The sequence below is a fragment of the Podarcis bocagei genome (assembly GCF_964188305.1).
Source record: "Podarcis bocagei genome assembly, chromosome: 4".
Classification (NCBI taxonomy): Eukaryota; Metazoa; Chordata; class Lepidosauria; order Squamata; family Lacertidae; genus Podarcis; species Podarcis bocagei.
The window spans coordinates 77,731,213-77,755,727 of record NC_138128.1 but is presented as its reverse complement, the minus strand read 5'-3'; the positions used below and the strand labels follow the sequence as shown (position 1 = coordinate 77,755,727).

The following is a 24,515-nucleotide window of genomic DNA, read 5'->3' as shown; positions in this document are numbered from 1 at the left end:
CTGTAGGATGCTTTGCCCTCTCTGTAGGCAAAAGCATCCCCATTGCAATGGGAAGCTCTGCAACCATTGCTCTATTAATACCAGCACTCTGGAGACAAGTTAGTAGCATAAGAAACATGATGTTGATCAGGAGATGCTTTGGATCTGTTGGATCCAAAGGCCCCTTGTTTTCCTGACACTCTCCTCTAAAGAGCTAAAAATTACATCAGCCCTGGCGATAGTGTACTTGTAACCCCTCCTATTAGTATCAATGGGAGGGGGAAAAATTAAAGTCTGGTGTGTGTGTGTAGGGAAAGGTGTGAGAACACCCACAATGATTAGGAAATGTCAGTTTTTCCACCACGAGATCTCTGCTCCCACTCTTAAAAGTTGCTTATGATGGCTGAGGCATACAATAACAGCACCTTGTTTTTACTATGTGCCTTAATTACAGGAGACCGCCCATGTCCTATAATTAACCAAGCATGGTCAAAGGATTATTGCTCAGAATGTAGCAACTTTTCACTTTAAGCAGTGAATGATCATACTCACACCAACACCTACAGGACCCCTGACAGTTAAGTCCAGTTGAGAACGACTCAGGTTGCGGCGCTCATCTCGCTTTATTGGCCGAGGGAGCCGGCGTACAGCTTCTGGGTCATGTGGCCAGCATGACTAGGCCGCTTCTGGCAAACCCGAGCAGCACATGGAAATGCCGTTTACCTTCCTGCCGGAGCGGTACCTATTTATCTACTTGCACTTTGACATCCTTTCGAACTGCTAGGTTGGCAGGAGCTGGGACCGAGCAACGGGGGCTCACCCCATCGCAGGGATTCGAACTGCCAACCTTCCGATTGGCAAGCCCTAGGCACAGTGGTTTAGACCACAGCGCTACCCGTGCCCCTCTCCAACACCTACAGTAGTGAACAGAAAAGTGAGTTCTATTTTTAGAGGGTAGGAGAATTGAAATAAAAATCCATTAGGTGACTGGCTAGTTGTGAAATCCAAGCTTAGCTTCTTCTATTTCTTTCACAACAAGTAAATTTCTCATTTTCTAAAAACATTTAAATTGGCGAACAGAGGGAAGCAAAAGCTTGAATTCAAATTTCTGAGGTTGAATATGAGAACTAATATAATAATAATAACTAATAGAATATGAGAACAAGCAAATGAGAACAAGTAACTACAGCTTTTTCCTGTCACATTAGAATAACATTATTTTTCCAAACCTCCCCCCTGCAAACTGTGAAGGTGGGGGGGGGGGGACATTTCTGCTTTACACTGCAGAAAGAAAAAATCCTTGCCTAAAAATATAGAAGTAGCATTTTTTGTTTTGTTTTCAAGGCCATTTGACATTGCTAAGATATGTACTAAACAAATGAAGGACAGTGAGTCACCATTCTCCAACACATAAACAGAATTTCGAGCTTGAGATATCTCTTTATTATAATAAATCAAAACGAGGCATGGACACTGGTGACCTAATGGCGCCTACATATGTTCTAAACACGTGATGTAAAAGCCAGAGAAGTTTTATAATAAAATAATAATAAGGTGGCATTGGCTGCTTATATGTCGTGCTTTTTGAAAACCAAAAAGATTGTGATTTTTAAGTGGATAGTGTAATTTGTGAGTTTGGACTAATCATGCCAAAAATTGGGTGAAGTCACGTCAAAGCAGTGTTTTGTTCTCTCATCTTGGTTCAAAGTGGTGCTCAGTGCTCAAATGGCAGAAAAGTCCCCCACCTTCACTTCAGGAAATTTTGTGCCAAGTTTGGCAACAGTATCTCACAGGAGGCAGCTGAACCTAGCCCAGAAAATGGGAACAGCCATGCCAAAGTGTGGTTGCAGACTCCCATCTTGATTCAAAATGCTGTCCGGCATCCAAATGGCAACGAAGACCACTGCCCCCACCTTGGGAACCATTCTGCCAAGTCTGACAGTGACATCTCAAGAGATAGTCAAACCACTTTCCAAAATACACAGCAGATAGAAGCTCAACAACCCATGAGGTTGTGAACATCCCAAAAGACATTATCTTCCTAGTAGACCTAGGACTATAGTCAATCAAACCACAGACTGAGTCTAGATAGCTTGCTAGGGATGTCAAGAAAGGCAGGCTCAGAAGTGGTAGGGCTCACCACAGATGACACCAAGAGGCAGATGCCATCATTGTGGCTGACACAACTGCATGAAATAACAGCAATTATATGCTTCATGTAACCATTTTGTGGGCACTACCCATGTGGTGGTGTGTGTGCATTGGCTGCTCAGTCAAGGCTTATGAGATCCATTGTTGTTGCCACTGGTAATTCACAACCCATGATTACTTCGGTCTTATAATTGTGCAACTGTTATCATTATGTTAATGGAACAATCTTGTTTCTTATGCTTAAAAACTGTAGCCAATAGTCAGGGATGACTGGAATTATGGTCCAATAAAATGTGAATGCCCCAGGTTAGTCACTTTGCCTTACAGAATTTAACGTATAAACTGTAAAAGTGTAAAAACTGTAAAAACTGTAAAACTTATTACTTTTACACCCTTACTCACATGGTTATGGACAGGCACCCACTCATGGATATTTTGCTATTGATCTAGACACCATCCTCCCAACTCATGTTTTTCTCCCTTGCTGGCTTTTGTTATTTTGTAAAAAACAAATTTTTAAAAACCTAATAAAATATATTAATAAAAAACGTCTCTACCTACAGTTTCATACAAACTTCAATTGGACTGGTTTACTAAACTGCCAAACATAATTTGCAATGTTACTTGGCCTGAGGCAGTAGAAAAGCAATGAAGCGTTGCCTGCCACTGGCGCCATGTTGCTATTTTTTTTTTAAAAAAAGAGAAAACTTGTTTACTGACACATATGACACATTACCATTTCGAGATGAAAACGATAAAATGGTTTCGGATATCAGTTCTCTCCCCAATCTCAATATGCAAAATGGGAACCACTGAGGAGACAAAAGCAGAAAATGCCCTCCAAATCCACATTTATTGTACCATGCAAGATACAGCTAAAAAAGGATTTAAAACAAAATCAAATAATCACCCTGTAATGGGAATTGGGGTTGCTTGTGCATAAACTGCAAACTGCTCCAAGCTGGTCGTATAGCTAAACCTTTCCCTGGTTTGACAGCCCTTACAACGCGACTGTCTTAGTCACTGGCAGAATCCGTCAGTGGGCGTCTCCTAACCTTCCTCCAACATAGAAATTCTTTGACTCCAAGTCTCCTCCTAGATTCTCTGCGCGGAAGCCTTCTGCGCAGCGTGGGCGTGCCAAGCGGAGGTCCTGTGCTCTCTCCGCTGATTTCACTGGAAGAGTCTCGGAGCCTCCCCTCCGCAGTACTCTCAGCCTCCTCTTTCTCCCTGGTGTCCCCTGGATTTCCTTCCCCAGCGGAAGCTCTCTCTCTCTCTCCTTGCTAGTTCCCTCCCCTGCATCTTTGGAGTGTCTTACCTCTCCTCTTGCCTCTGATGGCAGTTCCCTGACACACCCATATCATAGAAATTATTTTATAGAGACTATAAAACTAGCTTTTCAGCTGGCTCTTTTTTTGGGGGGGGGGTTAAGATTTCAGCTGCAGATGTATGTAGGTTTACAATATTTTAATCTTGTTTTAAATCAGACCTCAGGCTTTGGAATAGAGCAATTTTAAAAATCCCAATTAATGCCACACACAAATCTATCAGACTATGGTGCTTGGCACAGATGCCAAGGGGGAGAACGGAAGGAGCCGCTTCCATATGCACCTAACTGCAGTTTTTCGTTTTCAGATTATAGCCTGTGTGTGTCTTGTGGCAGTGGGAATATAAAATGCGGTTTCAAAAATTATTACTGGGTTGTAAAGTTTGCTGGCCTACTATGGCATCCACCCTGTGCTTGGTGAGCTTTGAACATGGCATTAATGGATCATTAGGTTGTTCCAGGCATTGATGTGACTCATACTGCTCTGGCGAGAACTCAATCCAGTTTTAGTTTGGCACAATTGTTTTCTTCTTTTCACAAAGTTTGCAGAACAGAAGCAGCCTAGAGCTGGCTGGCTGGCTGATTGCGATAATTCTAGAGAGGCAAAGGGGGCAGCAACTGTGACTCTAACTGAGTATGTTTGTGTGTTTTATCCATTTGTATGTGCACATTTGTAAATAAGCAGATCAGTACCATGAGCTTTCAACACTCTTTCCTCTTATAAGGAGCTGGTCCTATAAATATTGACTATACTAAGCTTCTTAAGGAAGTACAAAACATGCACAACTGGAAAAACAAGATGAAGAAAGTTGTGCTTTTTGGAGAAAATTATGCCTTTATAATGCAGAACAGTGACACAAATGGAAAACGGAGAGAGGAGTTGTAGTGTGCTTAGAAAAGAGAAAGAGGACCTGTGTGACTGGCTGTGTGATATAGTTAGGCAACCAACAGAGGTTACCTCTCCCTCACTGTACTGCTCAGAGCTCCTTGCTTCAGTAGGGTACAGGAAAAACTACGCTGGTGCATGGAACCGTAGATGACCCAAGTGTGCTCTAGAATAGTGCACACTCATACTTGAAACAGCAGGTTTGGCAGAATGGCTGGCATCCACTGGCTGAAACTGGAGCTAATTTGTATTACAAAATACAGAAAAATAGGGTGTGCAAACAAGATAGAGAAACTTGCAACTTGATTCTAGCATATTGGTCGTGCTATCCATTGGAATAAACTTTGAACACTCTGCTTAGAAAAAATGGTTTGTGAAGTCGCACATTTCCTTTTCACAATGCTTCATTTTGGGTGTCTGATGTCTCAATCCAAATCATGTGATGTATTTATTACCTTGTATTTTTCCAATGGAAGAAATTCATACTGATTTGAAGCCTTCAATGAAGCTCAATCTGTTGGAGTAACACTGGTTTTCCGTACTAGCTTTGTAGACGCATTTGCCTTGCTTTGCAATGCTGCCTGCCTGCATTTAATTTTTACAAACTGTGAATTACATAAGGTTGCCTTTCGGCACAGCACTAAATCATAGTTCTGTATGAATGAGCCTTGTGCTTGTGCGCTCCCTTCTCATTCTTTAGCATGGTGGCGAGAAAAACATGGGAAGCATCTGGTTCCACTTTAAAGAGGTTAAAGTCTGATTAGCTTTTGCTATGGTTTGTCCAAACAAGCCAAGATCAAACCACCATTTCTGATCCTGGCTTGTTTGGATAAACCATAATTAGCCATAGCTCCTGGTTTGGAAAGAAAAAAATCACTTTCACAGGTTTAGTAACCCTGTGTGCCCAGCGTGGTTTCACAAGTGCACCCCAGCTCCATTGCAGGCAAGTTTTGAAAACAGTTTGTGATATGACATGGAAGATTTATTTCTATGCTTTAAACATTGTACACTGCTCAATTACTCATCCAATAATTCTCTGGGTGGCGAACAAGAAAATTTAAAAGCCATACAAAAATTAATACAAGGCAAAACATATAATCACAATAAAAATTATAGCCACAATCTGCAACTATATAAAAACAGCATTAAAAAGCACCAGAAGATTCTAAAGATTTAAAAAGCAAGGCAAAACAACCATGATGTGGGTAACAGGCACGCATCTCTGGGAAGGGCATTCCACAACCAGAGCACCACCACCAAAAAATGTCCCTCCTGGGTAGCTACCATTGCCACAGCATCTGATTCTGGTGTGGGCACCAAGAGAAGGGTCTATGAAGATGATCTTAGGATCCAGAAACTTATGTCTAAGCGGAAACAATCCTTCAGGTAACTTGGCCTAAAGCTGTTCAGGACTTTAAGGTTAATACCAAAGCTTTGATTTGGTCCGAGTAATGGACTGGCAGCCAACGGAGATGGAGAAGCACACAGAAGCCCTGTGGTGCACCTAAATAGACTCTTTGGAGTGTAGCCTTGGAATATTTTCATTTCACTCTCATGTCTCCCCTCCTGTGGTGATCTCTTCATATATATAAATGATTCCATTTTATTAAAGACTCTTTCCCTTTGTGACTTGACTATACTGACACTTTTAACTAACTGGATCATTTGAACTTTGCCACATACCTTTTGCCTTGCCTAACATAGTCCAAGCATGGCTGTTCTTTTCAGTTTCCCAGAGAAAAGAAGCAAGTTTCAATTCAACTTAGAAGGCTATAGAATATGCATAACTACAGGTAAGATATGCACAATCTTCACTCTTAAGTTGCAAGATATTCATCAGCTTTAATAATTAACATTTCTATTCTGTGTTTAGCAGCAAGCAGAGAGCAGTTACAGTTCCACTACATGTGGGAAGTATAAATAAGAACAAGTTACAAATTACCATATTTGTTTAACTGTTCTGTTGAGTCACTCCCACCCCTTACACTTTGGCATTCTTCCAGGTTCTCTCTGAAATTCCACTCTGTTTTGCTCTATGGATGGAGTATACAATTATTAAAATAATGCCATGCAGTCAGCAATACAGTATCATGAAACAGAAAGGGAAATAAGGCTACCTTTGCTTTTTTTTGTCTAACAGGACAAATTTGAATGAGCAACAACAACAACAACAAAGAGAGAGAAGGAGAAGGGAAAAATGCCAATGAAGAGAGGAAAAAAGATTTAACTACGTCCCTCAATTTGCCAAAAGTTGCTATTATTTCAGAGCAACTAGAGAAAGTTACTTGGCTCCATAGCTTTTCAGCTTGGGGTCTTCACAAGGATCCATTCTGTTTTATATGTTATTCAACATCTATATGAAATAGTTGGGTTCCATCATATGTGGAGTTGGGAGCACAGAATCTTTATGCTGCTGGCACTCAGTTTTAGCTCTCGATTTTATCTCAATCTGGAGGTGCTATGCAGGTGTTGAACTTGTGTCTGGAAGCAGTAATGGGCTGGATCGGGGCCAATTAAACAGGCTGAAAGCTGACAAGATGGAGGTTCTGTGGGTGGATGGCTCCCAAGTCCAGGAATTAGGGGAGCAAACTCTTCTGCGAGGGGTTGAAGGAACAGATTCATATTCTGGGAGTACTCCAGGATTCCAACTTGTCACCTGAGTCTCAAATCTCTTCTGCGGCTAGAAATGGTTATGCCCAGCTTTGGCTGTTTCACCGGAACATGCAAAACCAAAAACATTTAACAATTTCATCACAGAGTATACTTAGGATGAGCTGCCCAAAGAGTTGCCAGTTTCATTAGCTAAGGAAAAGATGGAGTGCCTTAACATTCATATCCATCTCTTCAGCCGCACTCTCAAGAGACAACCATAGGCCTCCTTTCTCAGAAAGCAGAAAACCTAGAACGGTAAGCATCTTATTGTAACACTTATTAGGAAGAAGCAACAACTAAACATGTACATACTCATATGCAGGAGGATCAAAACTAACATCCTGCATAAGAATTCTAATTAGGGAGTCTAAATAAAATAATAATAAAGAAAATGAAACTAAACATCAGAACGAAAGAATGCCATATTATTGATTTCCACCAAGAACCTAGTTTAATAACAGCTTTGCTTTAAGGTCCGAGTTGTCATCGTTAACACAAACCAAAAACTAAGCAAATATTCCAACTTCTTGCCAGGACTTGCAATTTTAGATTATTTCCCATTGCTGTACTGCGCACCTCTGACCACAAAGACATTTTACAACTCTTTGTCCAGTCTGTATCAACAGTACTGTCCTAGTTCTGGGTATCTCACCTGCAGGACCCTTCTGTACCTTTATTGACTCATCACCAGAAATCTGCATAAATAGATGTGACAATCCCCCCAAAAGGTAGAAAGGACCTTGTGCAGAATTTTGCTTCCTATTACAAAGGAACACGGTGGAAGTGCTAGATAGTAAGTGAATTTTTGGTCCCTAGGATGTACAGAATAGATTGGCAATTAAATAAAAATAATTAAAGGTGCATCACTGTGTACTCACTTGCCCAGCAAAAGTTGGTGTAGTCACTGCTCCCTCTGCAGAGTAAGTTGAAAAGTTGAAATTGTCTTTGTTTAATACTATATTTATGTGTATAAAGCTATGTCAAAATATCGGGGGGGGACGACGGGACACACCAGTAACTTTAAGGGAAATCTTATTCCATATCAAATAATCCAAAAAAAAACCCCACACAAATGGGCTGAAGTCCAAAGAACTACTGCGGCACACCCAAATGCTTGTACTAACTTGGTGGGTTTTCTTTAAAAAAGTGATTAGATAGTTACCTCACCCGCATTGCCACAGCACAAGCTACTTTTTAAAACTTCCCCTTTAAAACAGGTTTGCCATGTAGAATTGGTGTGAGGGTGGAGGAATGTGTTTGGAGAGGGTGCAATTCAAGAAACAAGTATGGATGAGTGGTTCTTTGCTGTGGCTACGATTTCTATTTCCAGTAAGAAACAGATCAATACACTATAAATTTTAAGGCATCTTTGGACTTTTAAAAACACTAAGTACACTGTTAACACATTATACAAATAAATAATAATTTCTAACTTGGGCTCCAACACTTGATACATGCAGTAAAATTTCCCACTGTATATTGATGATATCATCCTTGGAATCCAATGCACAATGAGATGCTACTCATCCTGGCAACAACAAGAACGGATTCTGATCTACCTATCCTACAGTATACAAGCACTAGAGGTAATGTGTACCCATCCTAAATTCAAGCTCCCCTCCTAAATCCAGCACAGCTACCCCCATAAATTTCTGTTATATGGGAACACCAGTGAGCCGCAAGAGAACAGCTAAGATGCAATCAAAAGTAACCTCTCACAAGCAAAAAGGATCCACCTGCAGAGGAGACTGCCACCTGCATGTTAGTAAGATCCACTGTTTGTCCTTAGAGCCTCCCAAGCAGCCTCAGCATTTGATGCAATTTGATCATTAAATCACCCCACAGAGAGAGATGCAGCAGAACTACCCTCAGAGGAGGCACACTCAGAACAGCAACTCAGAAACACAGGGGTAAAGCTCCTCAGAGGGCAGATAGTTCTTACACATCCAAAGAGCTTTGTTTTTAGTTATGTAAACAAGAGAAGAATGCCGTCAGTTTTAATTGCGGGATGGGGGGGGACTGCCTCAGCTTTCAGAAGTTTGGGCAACTCTCTTCTACTATCAAATTTCAAATATTATTTTTTAACAAACTATTCTTCTCTACATTACTGGATGCATCTGAATACTTAATGGTGGAAGCAGTCTTTATCACTAAAAGTTAGTGAAATATTCGTTTCTGCTTAACAAACATTAAAAAACAGTTTCAGTTCTTTTTCCATTAACAAATAAATTCCACTGGTTTCATAAATATGTTCAAATCTTACAGCAAAAAGAAATGTGAACTATACACAGCTACGTTTTTAAAACATTACCTGAAATCTTAAAACACCAAAAACAAACAGAAAAAGGCTGTACTGAAAGGGGAAGCATCTCTAAGCCCCAACGGTACTAACAGCAAAAAATGGTATAAAGTGGTTCTTATATTAACATCCTATTCTTTTTTTTTTATGCATTCACTCAATCCTTTACTGCTTGCACATTAACACTTCAGTTGTGACGCACAACTGATTTAACAGTACTTTTCATGTTGCCCATTATGTATCTAGCTTGATTTTCAGTATCTAAACTGCCCTTGCAATGACAATCAAAAACTATTTAAGTGTTCATTTTACAGATATTTTTGAAAGCTATTAAAAGGCCGACTGCCAACAACTTGCTATAGAAATGCTGTACCCTTCTATATTCTTCAGTAAGCTTTTCAGAACTATCTGTACTTCTGTATTACATATAAAACCATTTATATATAAACCTCTGGTCAATGCAATATTTAGACTCTTAAAGAAAGTATTGCCAATTGTAATTGTTTATTACCAAGATAACCCCTTTGAACTTGCACACATCTAAGGCTTTAGTTTACATAAAGTACACATCTTTAATGTGAAGATTTGCATCTGAGGCCATTCACTGAAATCAGCATCAATAAGCTCCTCTAGTCACATTGCAAATAATTTTGGCATTTCCCCCAGAAGTTTCTGCCTCCTAACATAGTATGTACCAATACTGAACTTTAAATTATCCCAAGTATATCCACAACTTATAAAGAGGCTTGTTTCATCATGATAAAAACAAGTGAAGAAATGAATCTTTATCACTTGCTTATTACACTTTTCCCCCATGTGAATCCAGATCAGGTGACCCAATCAAGCCTCATTAAACATACTATTTGAATGAACACACCAGTTAATATCAAACTTGAGAAGTCATAGATTGGAAGACTTTCTCTGTTAGTAAAAAAGGAGATTTAATTCAGCGTCCTGTTAATGCGTTTCATCATCAAGATACTTATCAAGACACTTATCAAGCTGTTAACATTTATTTTGAAAGGGCTATCCAGACAAATAAGCTTTCATTAAATCCATTAAATGTGGTCACTTTCACAGCACTTTGTAAACAAAATTTCACCCAGACTTTGGGGGAACCTACCAGATAAGCAGAGAGCAGCTACACAGGTTCCCTATGGCAGGAGATTACATCCTGATATAGGGAGCTTGCTGGGGAGAGGTATCCCTGTCAGACTCATTCTTATTAGAATTACACTACTAGGGAGCAAAAAATCATTTGTTCATTTTACTGGCATCAAAGAAGAATCTTCATTTGTTCAAAGAGTATCGTGTCTAGTTCTAGGATGCACCAGGGACTCCTTCCTAACGGTTTGGTCACTATTCTCCAAGAAATACACAGGAAGCCAAACTTCTATAGATTCCACAAGTTTGCCTCTTGATTTATAGGATAAGCTGGATGCCAAAAAGACAAACTCACCAAGTTTTCAAAATTTCAGAGCCATGGAGAATGCTATTACTATGCTTTAGAGTAAACCCTTAAGTCAAAGGTTTTTGAGTATCAGAATAGATTCAAAATGAGTGAAATGTTCCAGTATGATAGTCAGTTCTCAAATAAGTATTCAAATTTAGGAACTGAATAAAGCAAACTAATCAGCAACTTCAACTAAAGAGATAGTATTTTACCTAGCTGATGAAAGTCAGTGATTGCCTAGGAATGTCCATTCCACAATGAACTAGACCAGTTCTGCTACATAACTGGTTCCCCTATGTAGTCTGGTCCCTTAGAACATACCACTATTGTCAATGTCACACAATATGTTTGTGAACAGCTTGTGTCTACAATAGACAACAAATATTGTGTTCAGTATATATTTGGCTTGACTTATAGATGCTCACAAAACTAAGCTAGTGTATTTTGCCACAGTACCTAATATTCATTATTGAAGACTTGCATATTAAAAGCCCAGCCTTGCAACAGTACTTGTGTTGTGTCAGCTCCCATGTGTCTTCATCAGGACTGTGCTTAGTAATGTAAAATAAACATCATAGCAGCCTATTTATCAAACTATTTTGGACAACTAAAATCCCGTTAGATGTCACCTGGAGGCACTCAAGTACAGTTTTCACCTTGGCACACCGTACAAACTACATACAAAGTCAAATTTCAAAAGAAAGGCTATGGCTAATTTTCATGATCTCTGAAGCAACTCTGCTTACAGAGGCTGTAATCCTGAATCTACCATAAACCATGGAATTTTGCTAAGACTGATTAATTTCTTTCCAAGAACCAAAGCCATTTTAGACAGGCAATCCTACTTCAAATCTCTGAAAGTGCCCATTCTGATTTAGACATTATATATTTGGTCCCACACAAATAGGTTTGATTCTCTTTAATTAGAGAAAGGAAAACCGTATCTAGCATTGCCCCAATGTAATGTCATTGTTGGATCCAATGAACCATTTGCGCAGCAATAACAGGACTGATGTGACTCAATGGAAGCATTCAAATGTTAGGTTTGAACAGGGCTTTGGCAACACAGTAACTAGACTTTTGACTGCAACCTCACACAAAACCAATGAAGGTGGTTCCAGCAATTCTGCCACAGAATGTAAGTACATAGCAGACCTATGCAGTACCATATGGCACCTTTTTTTGCCATGGCTTTCCTCTCAGTGCAGCATTTTATTTCCCCCCATATTACAAGTCAATGGCAACCATTCAGTGATCCGAGAGAGAATAAAGAATAAAACTTGATCCCACTGGTATGTTTTGTGACTGCTCTATGCCCTGTTTTTCTGAGTCACCCTAGATCTGGCTTTGCTATATAAAATGAGGCACTGTGGATGAGTGGTTAGAATGTCAGACTGGGACCCAGACGACCAGGGTTCAAATCCCCACTGTGGCCATGAAGCTCACCGGGTGGCATTGGGCTACTCACTCACTGCCTCTCACTCTAATCTACTTCACAAGGTTGTTGTGGGGATTGGGGTGAGAGAACCATGTACAGGTGGCGACCATTTTGCACATGTCCAACTGATGACCAACATACATGCAGCTTTCAGGCCTGGAGGGGGGCAGAATGGGTTTATGTGTGACCACTGACATGCCAATGACCTAGAACACAATGCCTGTGCAAATGGGAGTTACTTGTATACCACTTAGAGCTCCTTGGAAGAAAAAAGTGGGGTACAGAATAGAGTAAAAGAATGGACATCTAGCCCAATGGGAATCTAGTCCAAAGCACAGAAAAGCAATTTATAAAAACTATAGAAAGATCATGTATAAAGGTGTGCAATATCTGAAGTCCACCATTCATTTAGCTCCACACTTCTATTCCTCGCTGCACCCACACACAATGCCTTGCTTGCTTTTCATTGCTCTCACGAACTTGCCAGCATTCGAAATTCGTCAGGTGCATTTTGATGTCTCCATCATCTGGAGCTGCATGCCTGGGAATCCTTGGATCTTGACTCTTTTCACACACGAGTTCTACCCGTTATATTTTATCTGCACAATCAGCATGAATTTCAGCAACCAAAAAGCCATATTGAGAAATTTGGTTTTAGGACTGCCTGGCCCCAAAACGGCAACTAGGGCTATCCATTTTGGTGATGGCAACCCTGGTTTAAGGAGCCTTTTGGCACTTAGCTTATGTATCTGAGATTCTAACGCTGCAACTTACATGGGCACCCTGTTCATTCCGAACCACGCTTCGGGCAGCCACCATCTCCAACGCCATCCTTCCGCTCAGGTGCGAATACAAAAAATCACAACCCAGCCATTCCAACAGAAGGCGGCGACGACGACACAACAACTGTGTGCAATAGACGTGCATGGCGGCAGCAGGCGGAGCAGAGAAGAAGGGAGCCCATTCCCTCTCCAAAACATGTGGCGAGCAAAACGAAAATAAAGTCGGCTGCCACCAGGGGCCCATTGGCGTGGCTGCTGCCCAGGACCCAATACCGAGAAGGCCCGGCTCAGATTCGGAGATGCAATCCTGCGCGCACTCAACTCGGCAGGACCTACTTTGGAGTAGGCGCAGGATCGAGCTGTCTGCCAGGGCGAAAAGCAGCAGCTCGCGCGTGGGGAAAGCGCGCAGGCGAGAAAAGGGGACGGAGGCGCGGAAAAGCCCTCTCAGCTGGGCCTCCACCTTCTCCCGCCGCCCCCCCCCGGCGCCTCGCCAGCGCTACCACCCGGAGCCCTCCCAAGGCGAGGCCCTCCCAAGCCCCACCTGAGGCGGGCCCGGCCGGCGCCTCCCCTCCACCAACTCCCAGGTGAAGAGGCGAGCGGCGGGCCTCGCTGAGGACGGAGCGAGGGTGCCTCGCGTGGGGGGAAGGCCAAGGGGGTCGAGCCCCGCTTGCTCCCGTAACGCCCTGCCCGGCCCTCCCGCACTCACGATGGTGACGCTGGCCTTGCGTAGGTCGCGGTTCTCCTCCTGCAGCGCTTTGCACTTGAGCTTGTAGGTCTCCAGCTCGATCTTGAGCACCTTGTTCTCCTGCTGCAGCGACGCCAGGCGGTTCGTCAGCTCCTCCAGCCGGAACGGCGAGATCACGATGCCGCCCGCTTTGCTGCCCCCCGAGGAGCCAGGCCCCGCTGGGCAGCCGGGCAGAGACACCCCCGGACCGCCGCCGCTGCCCCCCGCGCCGTCCGTGTCGCTCTCGCTGGCGCTGTCGGCCATGCCCGGCCCTGGGGAGGCGGCGGCTCCTGCTGCTGTTGCACACACCTCAGCGCGCCTTCCTGCTCGTCTGCCCGCCTCTCCGGCAGCTGCGGCTGTGCTGCTGCTGCTGCGAGGCACGGAGGCGGGGTCGGCGGCCGAAGCTCACCGCCTGGGCCGAGCAAGCGACGAGAGGCTGGCGCACGCTCCGTCCGCGCCGAATATGCCGCTCTCGCTCGGCTCCAAGAAGGGAGCTGCCCGCTTCCCCCGGCGGGCCCACAGCGACGCCGGCCGAGGCCTAGGGATACTGCAACGGATACAGCCAATTTCCATGACTGCCTGGGCGGAGACAGCGCCGCCGCCGCCTCCCTGGGCGGAACCGCAATCTGCACGCCAAAAAAAGAAAGGCGTCGTCAATAGTCTCTAGGTAAAGCGGCGCCGCCGCCGCTGCCTCAGGTGAGCTTCGGGCGGCACGGCCTTCAGGCCCACCAGAACTTGCAGCCCGAGTTATATATATGAGAAAGTAAGTCGCCCACCACCACCCACCCCCGGTTGGACTGGCTTCTGAGGGGAAGGTGCGCGGCGTTGCCTTGCTAGGCGCTCTAAGGCCTTGTGTACAAGCAGGTACTTCGGGGTAACTGCCCTGCCACGGGTTGCGTGACTTATGGGTTGTAAAGTTACCTCACGACTAAAGCAAAAGCCCATGGCAACATACCCAAGTTTTATTTCAGATGGCACTTTTGACACATAAGAGCCTGCTTTGTCAAGAGTAAGCAGTGGAAATGGGTGGGGTCCCATGTGAGGGAGAATACTTGCAGGCCGCTATGGCAGAATGAATGCACTACTACTACTACTGCTACTACTTTATAAGCCGCCTTTCTGACTGGGTTACCCCAGCCATTCTGGGTGGCTTCCAACAAATTAAAACACAGTAAGACATCAAACATTAAAAACTTCCCTACTATACAAGGCTGCCTACAGAGGGCAGTTACTTGTTTCATTGATATCGGATGGGATACACTCTTCAGCAAAACTTGCTTTCAGCCCTGCCTTCTCTACAACACAGTCCCCGCTCATGTTTACAGTAGAGGCATGTTTCAATGAGTTCTCTGGTTTTTCCCACATAAATGCACACATGGCCTCATTGAACACAGTGAATCTTCTGAGTAAACTTTGCATAAGAGCCCACTGCTAGTCTACTGCTGTGCTTGAGTTTTACGACAGGATTCGGTTATGAAAGAAACATCTAAAAAGGAGTCTCATAGTAGCCTGAAAGTCATGCCTTCTTTTCTTCAAGATCCCAGTCCCAGATTAGACTCCCCCATTTTTGGTTTTGAAAAAACAAATCCAGCGTAGAATGCAAGCCTTTGCAGAATTAGGCTTGCCTACATTTGCTCATTTGAAAGGCTTATTCTTCTTTGGTGATCACTCATAGCTGAGTAAGATTGTCTTCCATTAACACGGTTTTAACAATGAGTCCGTAAATGAATGTGGAGTCCTGCCTTCTTACTTGTAACCAGACCTAAATTTAGATTCACCAAATCTAAGCAGCATTGTGGACTTGTTTTTTCTTAAGTTCAGTTTGTTTTGTAATGCTATGACTTGATAACATCTCAATCCTTTCTAGATGTAAGGGAAAACGAGGTTGTTATCTTGGCCAAGGTTCTGCAGAGTAGGTGTGGTAGTGGGTAATATGAAAGAGCCAGTGTGGAAACTCAGATCTTGCAGCATTCCTTCCACTTAGTTCAGTGCTAAGCTCCTTGAGCACTGGCTTTTGTTTTTCATACCGCTATTTATTTATCTTTTGGTTGCTGCACACAGGGTTCTGCTATGGTGCAAATAACTTTATTTTCCCCTGGTGGTACTCTTAAATTACAGCTAGATTGTCCCCAGTCTTTTTATATCTGGGGCAGGGGGTGGTAACATGGTGCCCATAGGCATAGTGGCATCTTTGAGGTCTTCTCCTGGTGCCCTTGAAACCTCTGAGCCGACCCCAAGCCCCCACTCACTGCTCCCTCAGTTGTAAGATGGCGAGGGTGCTGTTTTTATCCCTTGAAATGTACAGAGCTGAAGGAGGAAGTTGGAAGAGAGACACCCTTTCCCACTTCCTCTTTCAGTTCTATGTGCTTTTCAAGGCTCAGTTTAATTCTTTTGGATCTCAGTTTAACCATGAACCTAGAAAGCTTGGCCCCTGATCTAAGGGGATGCTGTATGTGTGATATGACATAATAGTGATGCAAGGTTCTCTAAACCTGCAGATGGCAGCCAGTGAAGTGGAGCAGGAGGGGTAAAGAAACTCAACCGTCTGATGAATTATTGTTGAATGTTGAGAGATCTTAGTGTTACTTGAGAAAGATGAGCAAGAGGCATGAGGCTGCTGTTTTCTGTAGCAGCCCTATGTGTCTGCTGCAGCATCATGTTGGCTTCGTTTCAGTTACTATATTATTAAGGGGCTAACTATGTGTTCCACTAAATGGCATTATTAGTGAACATGTGGGTTTTTAAAAGTTAAATTTCAGCTGTGGAGATGGCAATTTGCAGTAGAAAAAAATATGTTACAATTGGCACCAATGTCTAATGCTAATTGCTACATACAGTGAATGGGACAATTTTTATAGAAATCATGAATAGGGAAAAATATCATAGAATTGTAGAGTTGGAAGCTCCTACAAGGATTATCTAGTCCAACCTCCTGCAATGCAGGAATCTTTAACCCAATGTGGGGCTTGAACCCACGACCCTGAGATTAAACCCTTTGTGCTCTACTGACTGAGCTTTTATAAATCTCTCTTCCCCACTTACTGTGGTACTTATGAAAATTCCACCCCAACACTTGGGCTGCTATTTAACTTAAACACATGCACACAATTGTGATTGCTGATCATGCCATTAATGTAACATTTTAGTTGTGAAATTTGTATCCTGCCCTTTCAAAGAAGCCTGGGGAAACATGAAGGTAGGCTTATGCGAGCCAGTTGGGTGTTCTCTCCTGGGAGTAGGATGCTGACTGTTGAAGAGACTCCTTTCTGCTCCTTCTTAAGGACATGAATAGTTAATAAGAAATAGGAGAAGTCAGGTGCTGGAATAGCATACACAAGCAGCCCACTGTACATTTCACATATATGAGCAGTCTTGGGAAGTGTCTAAACAATTCCCCCCCCCCCCATATTCAAATGGAAGGTATGGTTGTTGTGCTCTGTGACCTTTGCTGTTATTTCAAAGGGAGGAAGAGAATCCAACTTTCTGTTCAAATGAACTTTGTTTTTTTTTATCATCACATACCACTTGAGATGGTTGCCTGAGCAAAAGATCCTGTTTCCATGGAAGGAAAGAAAGGTGTGTCCTCTCACCATGTTGATAAATTAACTTGTGATGCAGTTGGTGCTCCATGCAGATGCCCTTATGTAAGAACGGCCATACATATGGGTGAAATATTTTGTGCTTTGGTGCATACAAGTATCTCTGTATGCCCTATTAGTGGGATAAAATCTATTATTAGGCATGTGCAGGAGTCAATGCTTTAGTTTTTATTTTCCATTCTTCTCCATGGGAATTCTCAAGCTGGCTTTTGATGTTTCCTTATCCCCACATGGTGATGGCTAACAAGAGTGTCTCCCATTTAAAAAAGAAATACAGTGGTGCCCCGCAAGACGAAATTAATTCGTTCCGCAAGTTTTGTCGCCTAGCGAATTTTTCGTCTTGCGAATCACGAAATCCCACAGGAATGCATTGAAAATCAATTAATGCGTTCCTATGGTCAAAAAAAGTCCAAACAAAGCCAAATTTGGTACAACAACAGTTTATTAACTGCTCTTTAAAGTCACACATACTGTAAAGAGCAGTTCAAAAATTGAAGGGAAAATAAATTAACTTTATAAACAAAACATGTCTTTGTTTTTAGACAAAGGAAACAAAGTCGCGAGACGTTTTCGTCTTGCGAAACAAGCCCATAGGGAAATTCGTCTTGCGAGGCAAATCAAAAACGGAAAAACCTTTCGTCTAGCGAGTTTTTTGTCTTGCGAGGCATTCGTCTTGCAAGGTACCACTGTAACAGGTGGGCTTCAGATGGACATAGCACAGACACACACAGCTGAAATTATAGGATAGCCATCCCACATCCTAAGAAGTTTTGGTATATGGTGATGCTTGCCTGCCTGATTAGAGGTATCACTTAAATTTGAGGGAAGGGCAAAATAAGACAAAAAGAAACACTTGTTAAGGGTACAAAACACACATTACTCATGAAAGTGGTGACAATTGTGATAGGGCATGTTGGCCAGTTTTTCTCTTCTTTAGGTGGCCAGCATCAGCATGAGGTCACAATCAGTGTGATGGTATAGTGTGATAGTTTTTGTAAGATGTTGCTGTTGTTTGCTTGTCATATTGTAACACTGTGAGGCATCTTAGGAAAGTGTTAAACAGCTGCATAATGTTGAAACTGAAAAGGTACAGATAACTAATCTTATGTTCTCTGGCATATTGTGGGAGGAAGCAATGTAACAAAAAACTGTTGTGTGAAGGAGCACGTGGCTGACTTGACTTTGTGTCAGCCTTAAAATGGCAACGTCGCTTCTAGGCTCCCTAAAATGTCCCACAACGCCTGCTTTCTCAAAATGAAAATTTGGCCTCTGCAAGCTGGTTCATTGTACTCCCCAAGTCACCTGTTCACAAAGCCCACGTAATTGGTAGTTATTCAATTATTTATGCAGCTGCTCTGGCTTGTAGCAAAAGTAGTAATTCTTGTAATGGTGGTGTATGTGGGATTTAATTATCTCTTACCATAATAGTTATTTGTTTGTCCTGCTCCACAAAGGTCTTCTCATTTAATCCTCATTTAATAGTTCTCTAATGGCATATTCTGTCATGTAGTTGCCCTGCTTCATCCTCCTAAGGATAAGAAATTAGACTCCTGTGCACACTTATGCCCAAGTAAGCCTCATTGAGGGACGTGGGTGGCGCTGTGGTCTAAACCACAGAGCCTAGGGCTTGCCGATCAGTAGGTCGCTGGTTCGAATCCCCACAATGGGGTGAGCTCCCATTGTTTGGTCCCAGCTCCTGCCCACCTAGCAGTTTGAAAGCATGTGAAAGTGCAAATAGATAAATAGGTACCGCTCCGGCGGGAAGGTAAACAGTGTTTCTGTGTGCTGCTCTGGTTCGCCAGAAGCGGCTTAGCCATGCTGGCCACATGACCCGGAAGCTGTCTGCGGACAAACGTCAGCTCCCTCGGCCTATAGAGCGAGATGAGCGTGCAATCCCAGAGTTGTCTGCAACTGGACCTAATGGTCAGGGGTACCTTTACCTTTAAGACTCATTGAACATAGCAGGACTAGCTTCTAAGTAACCATGCATAGGATCAGCCCCCCCTTTAACTTTGGCATTTTGATTCATAAGCAGACAAACCTTGTAATATTTTTGGGGCAGTGGCAAGGAGACCTCCTTGAGCTGGTGTTGTATACTGACTGAGGCTGCAGTCTTACTCACCCTTACTTGGGAGCGAGGCCCGTTGCATTCAGCGGTACTTGTTTCTGAGTAGACACAGGATTGCACTGTGAGGCACTGAATACTATACTGGTATGTGTTTAATGCAGTGATGGCCAAATTTGGCCCTCCAGCTGTTTTGGGACATCATCCCTGACCACTGGTCCTGTTAGGTAGGAATGATGGGAGTTGTAGTCCCAAAACAGCTGGAGGGCCAAGTTTGGCCATCACTGGTTTAATGATTGTGAAGAATCTTGGCTGCTGACACCCCATGCATTTCAAGCACATACCCCTGCCCAAAATAATCCTGGGAACTGTAGTTTACTTCTCATAGAGCTACAGTCCTCAGCACTCTAAACAACCTGCAGTTCCCATGATTCTTTGTGGTGGTGGGGAACGTGTTTTAAATGTATTGAGTGTTCTCAGTCAACTTCCAGAAACTTCATTCAGCATGACCAATTGTGAGGAATGATGGTAGTTCAACATCTGGAAGGCAGTAGGTTACATCTGGAGGGCACTCTAACTTACGAGGAGTCCCACACATGCATCTATAATCAGCTTAGAGCCTCTGTCCTTGCCACATGTGAATTTTGATATTGCAGGAGATAATAAAGAAGAGAACTTGGAATGTATATTGCAGCTACAGTAGGTTTTACATTTGCGTTATAGACTCATTTAAGAAGCTTTTTAAATGCCTTTTTCTCCTTAAGAGTCTGCTCCAATCACTGAAAGACCTCCCCTTTCTCTCTGACTTGCAATTAAATAGCTGTAAAGAGTACACTACAGATGGCATTATGGTTTTGGGAAAGCAGACAGCAGGCCCCATTTTCCTTGTAAATGCTAGCATTTTCAATTTTCAGTATTCAAATGACTCAGGAAAAATACATACTGCATCAATAAGCTTGCTCCTCAATGAATGAATTTTAAAAAGGCAGAAAAATAGGAACTAAAATGTCAGCATTTGGAAGCGATCCTCTTAAGTGGTTTTGAAGAAATTGCGGCCTGTTACCTGAGATATGGAAACCATAGCCTGCATTTTGCCATGCAGTGGAACTTGAGAGGAAGATGTGGGCTGCAATGCTATACCTGCTGTCCTAGGAGTCAGCCCCGCTGAATTCAATAGGACTTACTTCTGAGCAGTGTTTTTTTCCCCCTAAGAAAATGTTTAGCGGTCCTCTCATTTTCCTACTCATATTGAAATACTGCCCCTCAATGAGACCAAACTTAGATTCACAAAATGTTTAGGAGTATTCGTCCCCCCAGAAAAAAAGCACTGCTTCTGAGTAAACATGCTTAGGATTGTGCTGTTGAGTGCCTTACAAGAAGATACTTGCACTATGCTAGGTAAAAGCTAGTATTTAAATAATGCATTTAAAAAGGGAATATGTTTTGGGGAGAGGAGAGGAAGTAACAGCTTGAAACCTGAAATTTAGTATTTCCTGCAGTTATTTTTTCTTCTTTATTTATTTACTGGCCAAGGAGTGGAAGGGGGAATAAGTGCAGCCATAGAACTTCATTTGATATAGAACATTACAGCTGGGCAAGGGTAATTACTCGGTTTCGTAAAACAGGACAAGAGTCTTTTGAAGAGTGGAGTTCTACTTCTAGGCCACTAGCTATATAATTGATTAAAGCATCTTGCTTTCTGAGCAATTGATTTTTCACCTTTTAAAAATATTTTCTCTTAAAAGAGTAAATATGGGGGAGGGCTGGCCAACATATCAACAGTTACTAATAAAAGAGCACGGTGAGGTAAAAATAAGACCTTATGAAAAGGTTAAGAACTATTGTAACAGCTGGCTACAATATCACCAGGTATTGCATATCTTCAACCAAGATAAAAAAATAGGATTTGAACAGAAAACATCAAAATTGCAAAGTGAACTTCTGCAACCAAATAGGAAAATAATAATGAAAATATACAGCTTGTTCCTTGAATGGGAACTGAAAGATGAGGTAATAAAAGAACCAATGATAAAATGGTCACAAGAGCTGGGCCAGACAATTCACTTAGACAGATGGGAAAGACTATGGAAAACCGATATAAATTTTACAGCGTGCTATTTGATTAAGGAAAACATAATGAAGATGTTTTACCGCTGGTACCTTACCCTAGTAAAACTATCAAAGATGTACAAAAAACAATCAAATCTCTGTTGGAGATGCAAAACAGAGGTGGGGACGATGTACCAAAAGTGGTGTGGGTGCAAAGTGGTGAAACAATTCTGGATTATGATACAGTAAGAGCTTAAAAAGATATTTAGGAGTTCAATCTCTAAAAAACCAGAGGCATTTTTGCTGGGTTTAGTATTGAGTGACATCCCCAATGATAAAAAGAATATATTCGCAACCGCAGCAGCCAGAATCGTAGTGGCGAAAAATTGGAAAACTGATAAAATACCAGCATTATTAGAATGGAGAGCCAAACTTCTCGAATTCGCGGAGATGGCAAAATTAACAGCATCAATCAGAGGCTGCTCTAATCAAAAAATTAATAAAGTTTGGGAATGTGTTAAGGAATACATGAAAAAAGTTGGTGCTGGAGCTTAAAAATTAATATGCAAAATTTTAAAAGGTGCAAGGAGATAGGATAATATACTAAGGATGGAATAACAAATAAAGTGAGTAACGCAACAATAACAAAAATAATAGTAGGCAAAGATCGCACACAGGTGGAGGGAAGTACTGGGTTGTGGGGGAGGGAGGTGAAGGCATTGAAATTGTTAAAGATTGGCATAGGATTTAAGAGACTTAAAATAAGGAATTAAAATAAGGAAAGCAGAAAGCAGCAAGAAATATCAAGTAAAGGTATTGGAGAGGAGATCAGTGTAAATCAAAACATGAGACTTATGGTTTTGCTATATATGATTTTATTTTGGAGTTGTCTGTTGTAAAGAATGTACATTATGTGAATAAAACAATAAAATCAAAAAATAGAAAAAAGTATTTTCTTTTTATTATGAAGTCCCTTTTTCTTTCTTGCAAGGTGCCTGTATTTTCAACTGTTACACAATAGGTGGAAATCCAGCAGGGTATTCTTCTCAACATAAATTTGCAGACATGAAAAACCATTCACCTGCTGAATTTCTGCCTGCCATGTAGCTGTTTAAAGCACAATAACCCTCTCCCCAAAAGGTGGGAACCCCCCCCCCAAAAAAAAGGAGTGATAGAAACTTGCTTTTAAAAAAGAAATACATGAAGGTTCTGATAGACATGATAGATTTCTTTTTCACTAGGAGCAAAATTCTGCCACTCATTGTACTGTCATAGTTATATTGATTCCTGTATCTTTTACAGAGAAACTGAAGCAACACCAACAATCAGCAAGACTTCTGCCTTCTCCCCTTGTTGTGTCACATAAGAGCAAGGTATGTAACTTCATTGCTGGAGGGGTAAGCTTAGATGTTGCTGCTCTGGCTGATTGTAATACCTGTGAGGATCCTAGCACTGCCGTTGAAATGACTGGGATGTGCTGTAGGCCTTGAATAACCTCCATTGCTGTTGCTTGTTCTTTATCTGGCTAGGCATGCTGGTTGATTGTAGCATAAAAGGCACGTAGGCAGGTCCGCTGAAGCCTGAACCTTCTCTAGCATTCTTGACTGTGTTCCAGGAGTGGGATGCAAGGACTGTAGGAGGCATTTCCCCCAGTAATATTTTAGTTTGTTATAATGAATGCTGATGTACATTGGCACAGTATCAGGAAAGTTTATAATCCTGAGCAGAGAGTTTGTGGAATGGTTTGAATCGTTTGATTCTAGTGTTTGTATTGTATACAGTGGTACCTCGGGTTAAGTACTTAATTCATTCCGGAGGCCCGTTCTTAACCTGAAACTGTTCTTAACCTGAAGCACCACTTTAGTTAATGGGGCCTCCTGCTGCCGCTGCACAGCCGCTGCACGATTTCTGTTCCCATCCTGAAACAAAGTTCTTAACCCAAGGTAGTACTTCTGGGTTAGCAGAGTCTGTAACCTGAAGCGTATGTAACCTGAAGCGTATGTAACCCGAGGTACCACTGTACCTGGATGAGTCTGGCAATATGTAACATGTTATTTCACTTGTTAAAAGGGAAAGTCGCAAACCATGTGTACTGGCCACATTTAAAGCAGGTTTGGAGAAAGCTAGAAAGTGGGCATTTCTTGCATTTGAAGTGTAAGCTGGGCTGAGGTACTTTTTGATTCTAAGATACAGTTGCAACATATAGAACATAATAATTTCCATGCCCCCCAGCAAAAATAAATAAATCCTGGTGGAGACATATATTATTTTTAGTCAAAATAAAAAAAAAATCCTTCCTGTAGCACCTTAAAGACCAACTAAGTTAGTTCTTGGTATAAGCTTTCGTGTGCATGCACACTTCTTCAGATACACAGAATTATTTTTAGTGTTAGAGATTGCCTTTATAAAAGTATTTCCACATAAATGCTCAGAACTCTCAGTGCTCACAGCACTTGTTAGGAAAGCATCTTCAGTCAGTCTTTACAGATGTACAGTGTAGATTTGGAGATTGCCGGAGTAATTTTAAGTCGCTGCAATTTACCTTTCAATTGTAGCACCAAGATGCTTGGGGATAATTTTCTTAGTTTTCCAAGTGTTTTTGTTGCCAGCGGCCAACACTTTCTATTCATGATTGCTCTTTCTTTGACTTTTGTACAAAATACACACCTTGCAAAAGAACTCCAGACATGGGGAAACGTTGAATAAATAAAGTATGACCAATTAGCATTATTATACAGCTTAAAAAAACAACCACCGCCATCCTGTGATTCATTGCATCTATATTACCCTCTTTGCTATAGGGACCAGGACTGGAAATAGTCATGTCTGGAGATGTCTAGCTGCCACCAAAAATAGCATCCTGACATTTTCTTGTCCTCTGTGCCCTGGTAATGTCTGCTACTGCGAAACCCATGTCACAATTTCTTGGGCTGCCCTTTATGATGACTTGTAGTGCACTGATGTTACATTGTATGCTCTTTGTTTACTCTGCATCCCTCTTTGTTTACTCTGCATCCAGTCAGTGCTTTTTTCTGGGAGTTCTCAAGGGTACAGTGGTGCCTCGCAAGACGAAATTAATTCGTTCCGCAATTCTCTTCGTCTTGCGGGTTTTTC

The 24,515-nt window shown here is 42.2% G+C and overlaps 2 protein-coding genes across 23 annotated transcripts in view; one reads left to right on the top strand and one right to left on the bottom strand.

Annotated features, from left to right (window-relative positions):
* The window catches only part of CCDC6 (coiled-coil domain containing 6), a 37,570-nt gene extending 23,612 nt beyond the window's left edge, over positions 1 to 13,958 (bottom strand). Inside the window, exon 1 of the mRNA XM_081190939.1 lies at positions 13,671 to 13,958. Within this exon, the coding sequence (XP_081047065.1) occupies positions 13,671 to 13,952 (282 nt within the window). The 5' untranslated portion in view covers positions 13,953 to 13,958. The remainder of the gene's footprint in view (positions 1 to 13,670) is intronic.
* The window catches only part of LOC308585316 (uncharacterized protein), a 131,096-nt gene continuing 120,032 nt past the window's right edge, over positions 13,452 to 24,515 (top strand). For 11 of the 22 annotated variants that reach the window (XR_014007240.1, XR_014007241.1, XR_014007242.1 and 8 more), the window contains exons 1-2: positions 17,088 to 17,264; positions 22,704 to 22,774. Coding sequence is in view for 5 of the 22 variants with exons in the window: in XM_081190995.1 (XP_081047121.1) it covers positions 17,249 to 17,264; positions 22,704 to 22,774 (87 nt within the window). In the remaining 17 variants the exon portion in view is untranslated. The other 11 variants (XR_014007233.1, XR_014007236.1, XR_014007237.1 and 8 more) reach the window with 7 other exon arrangements.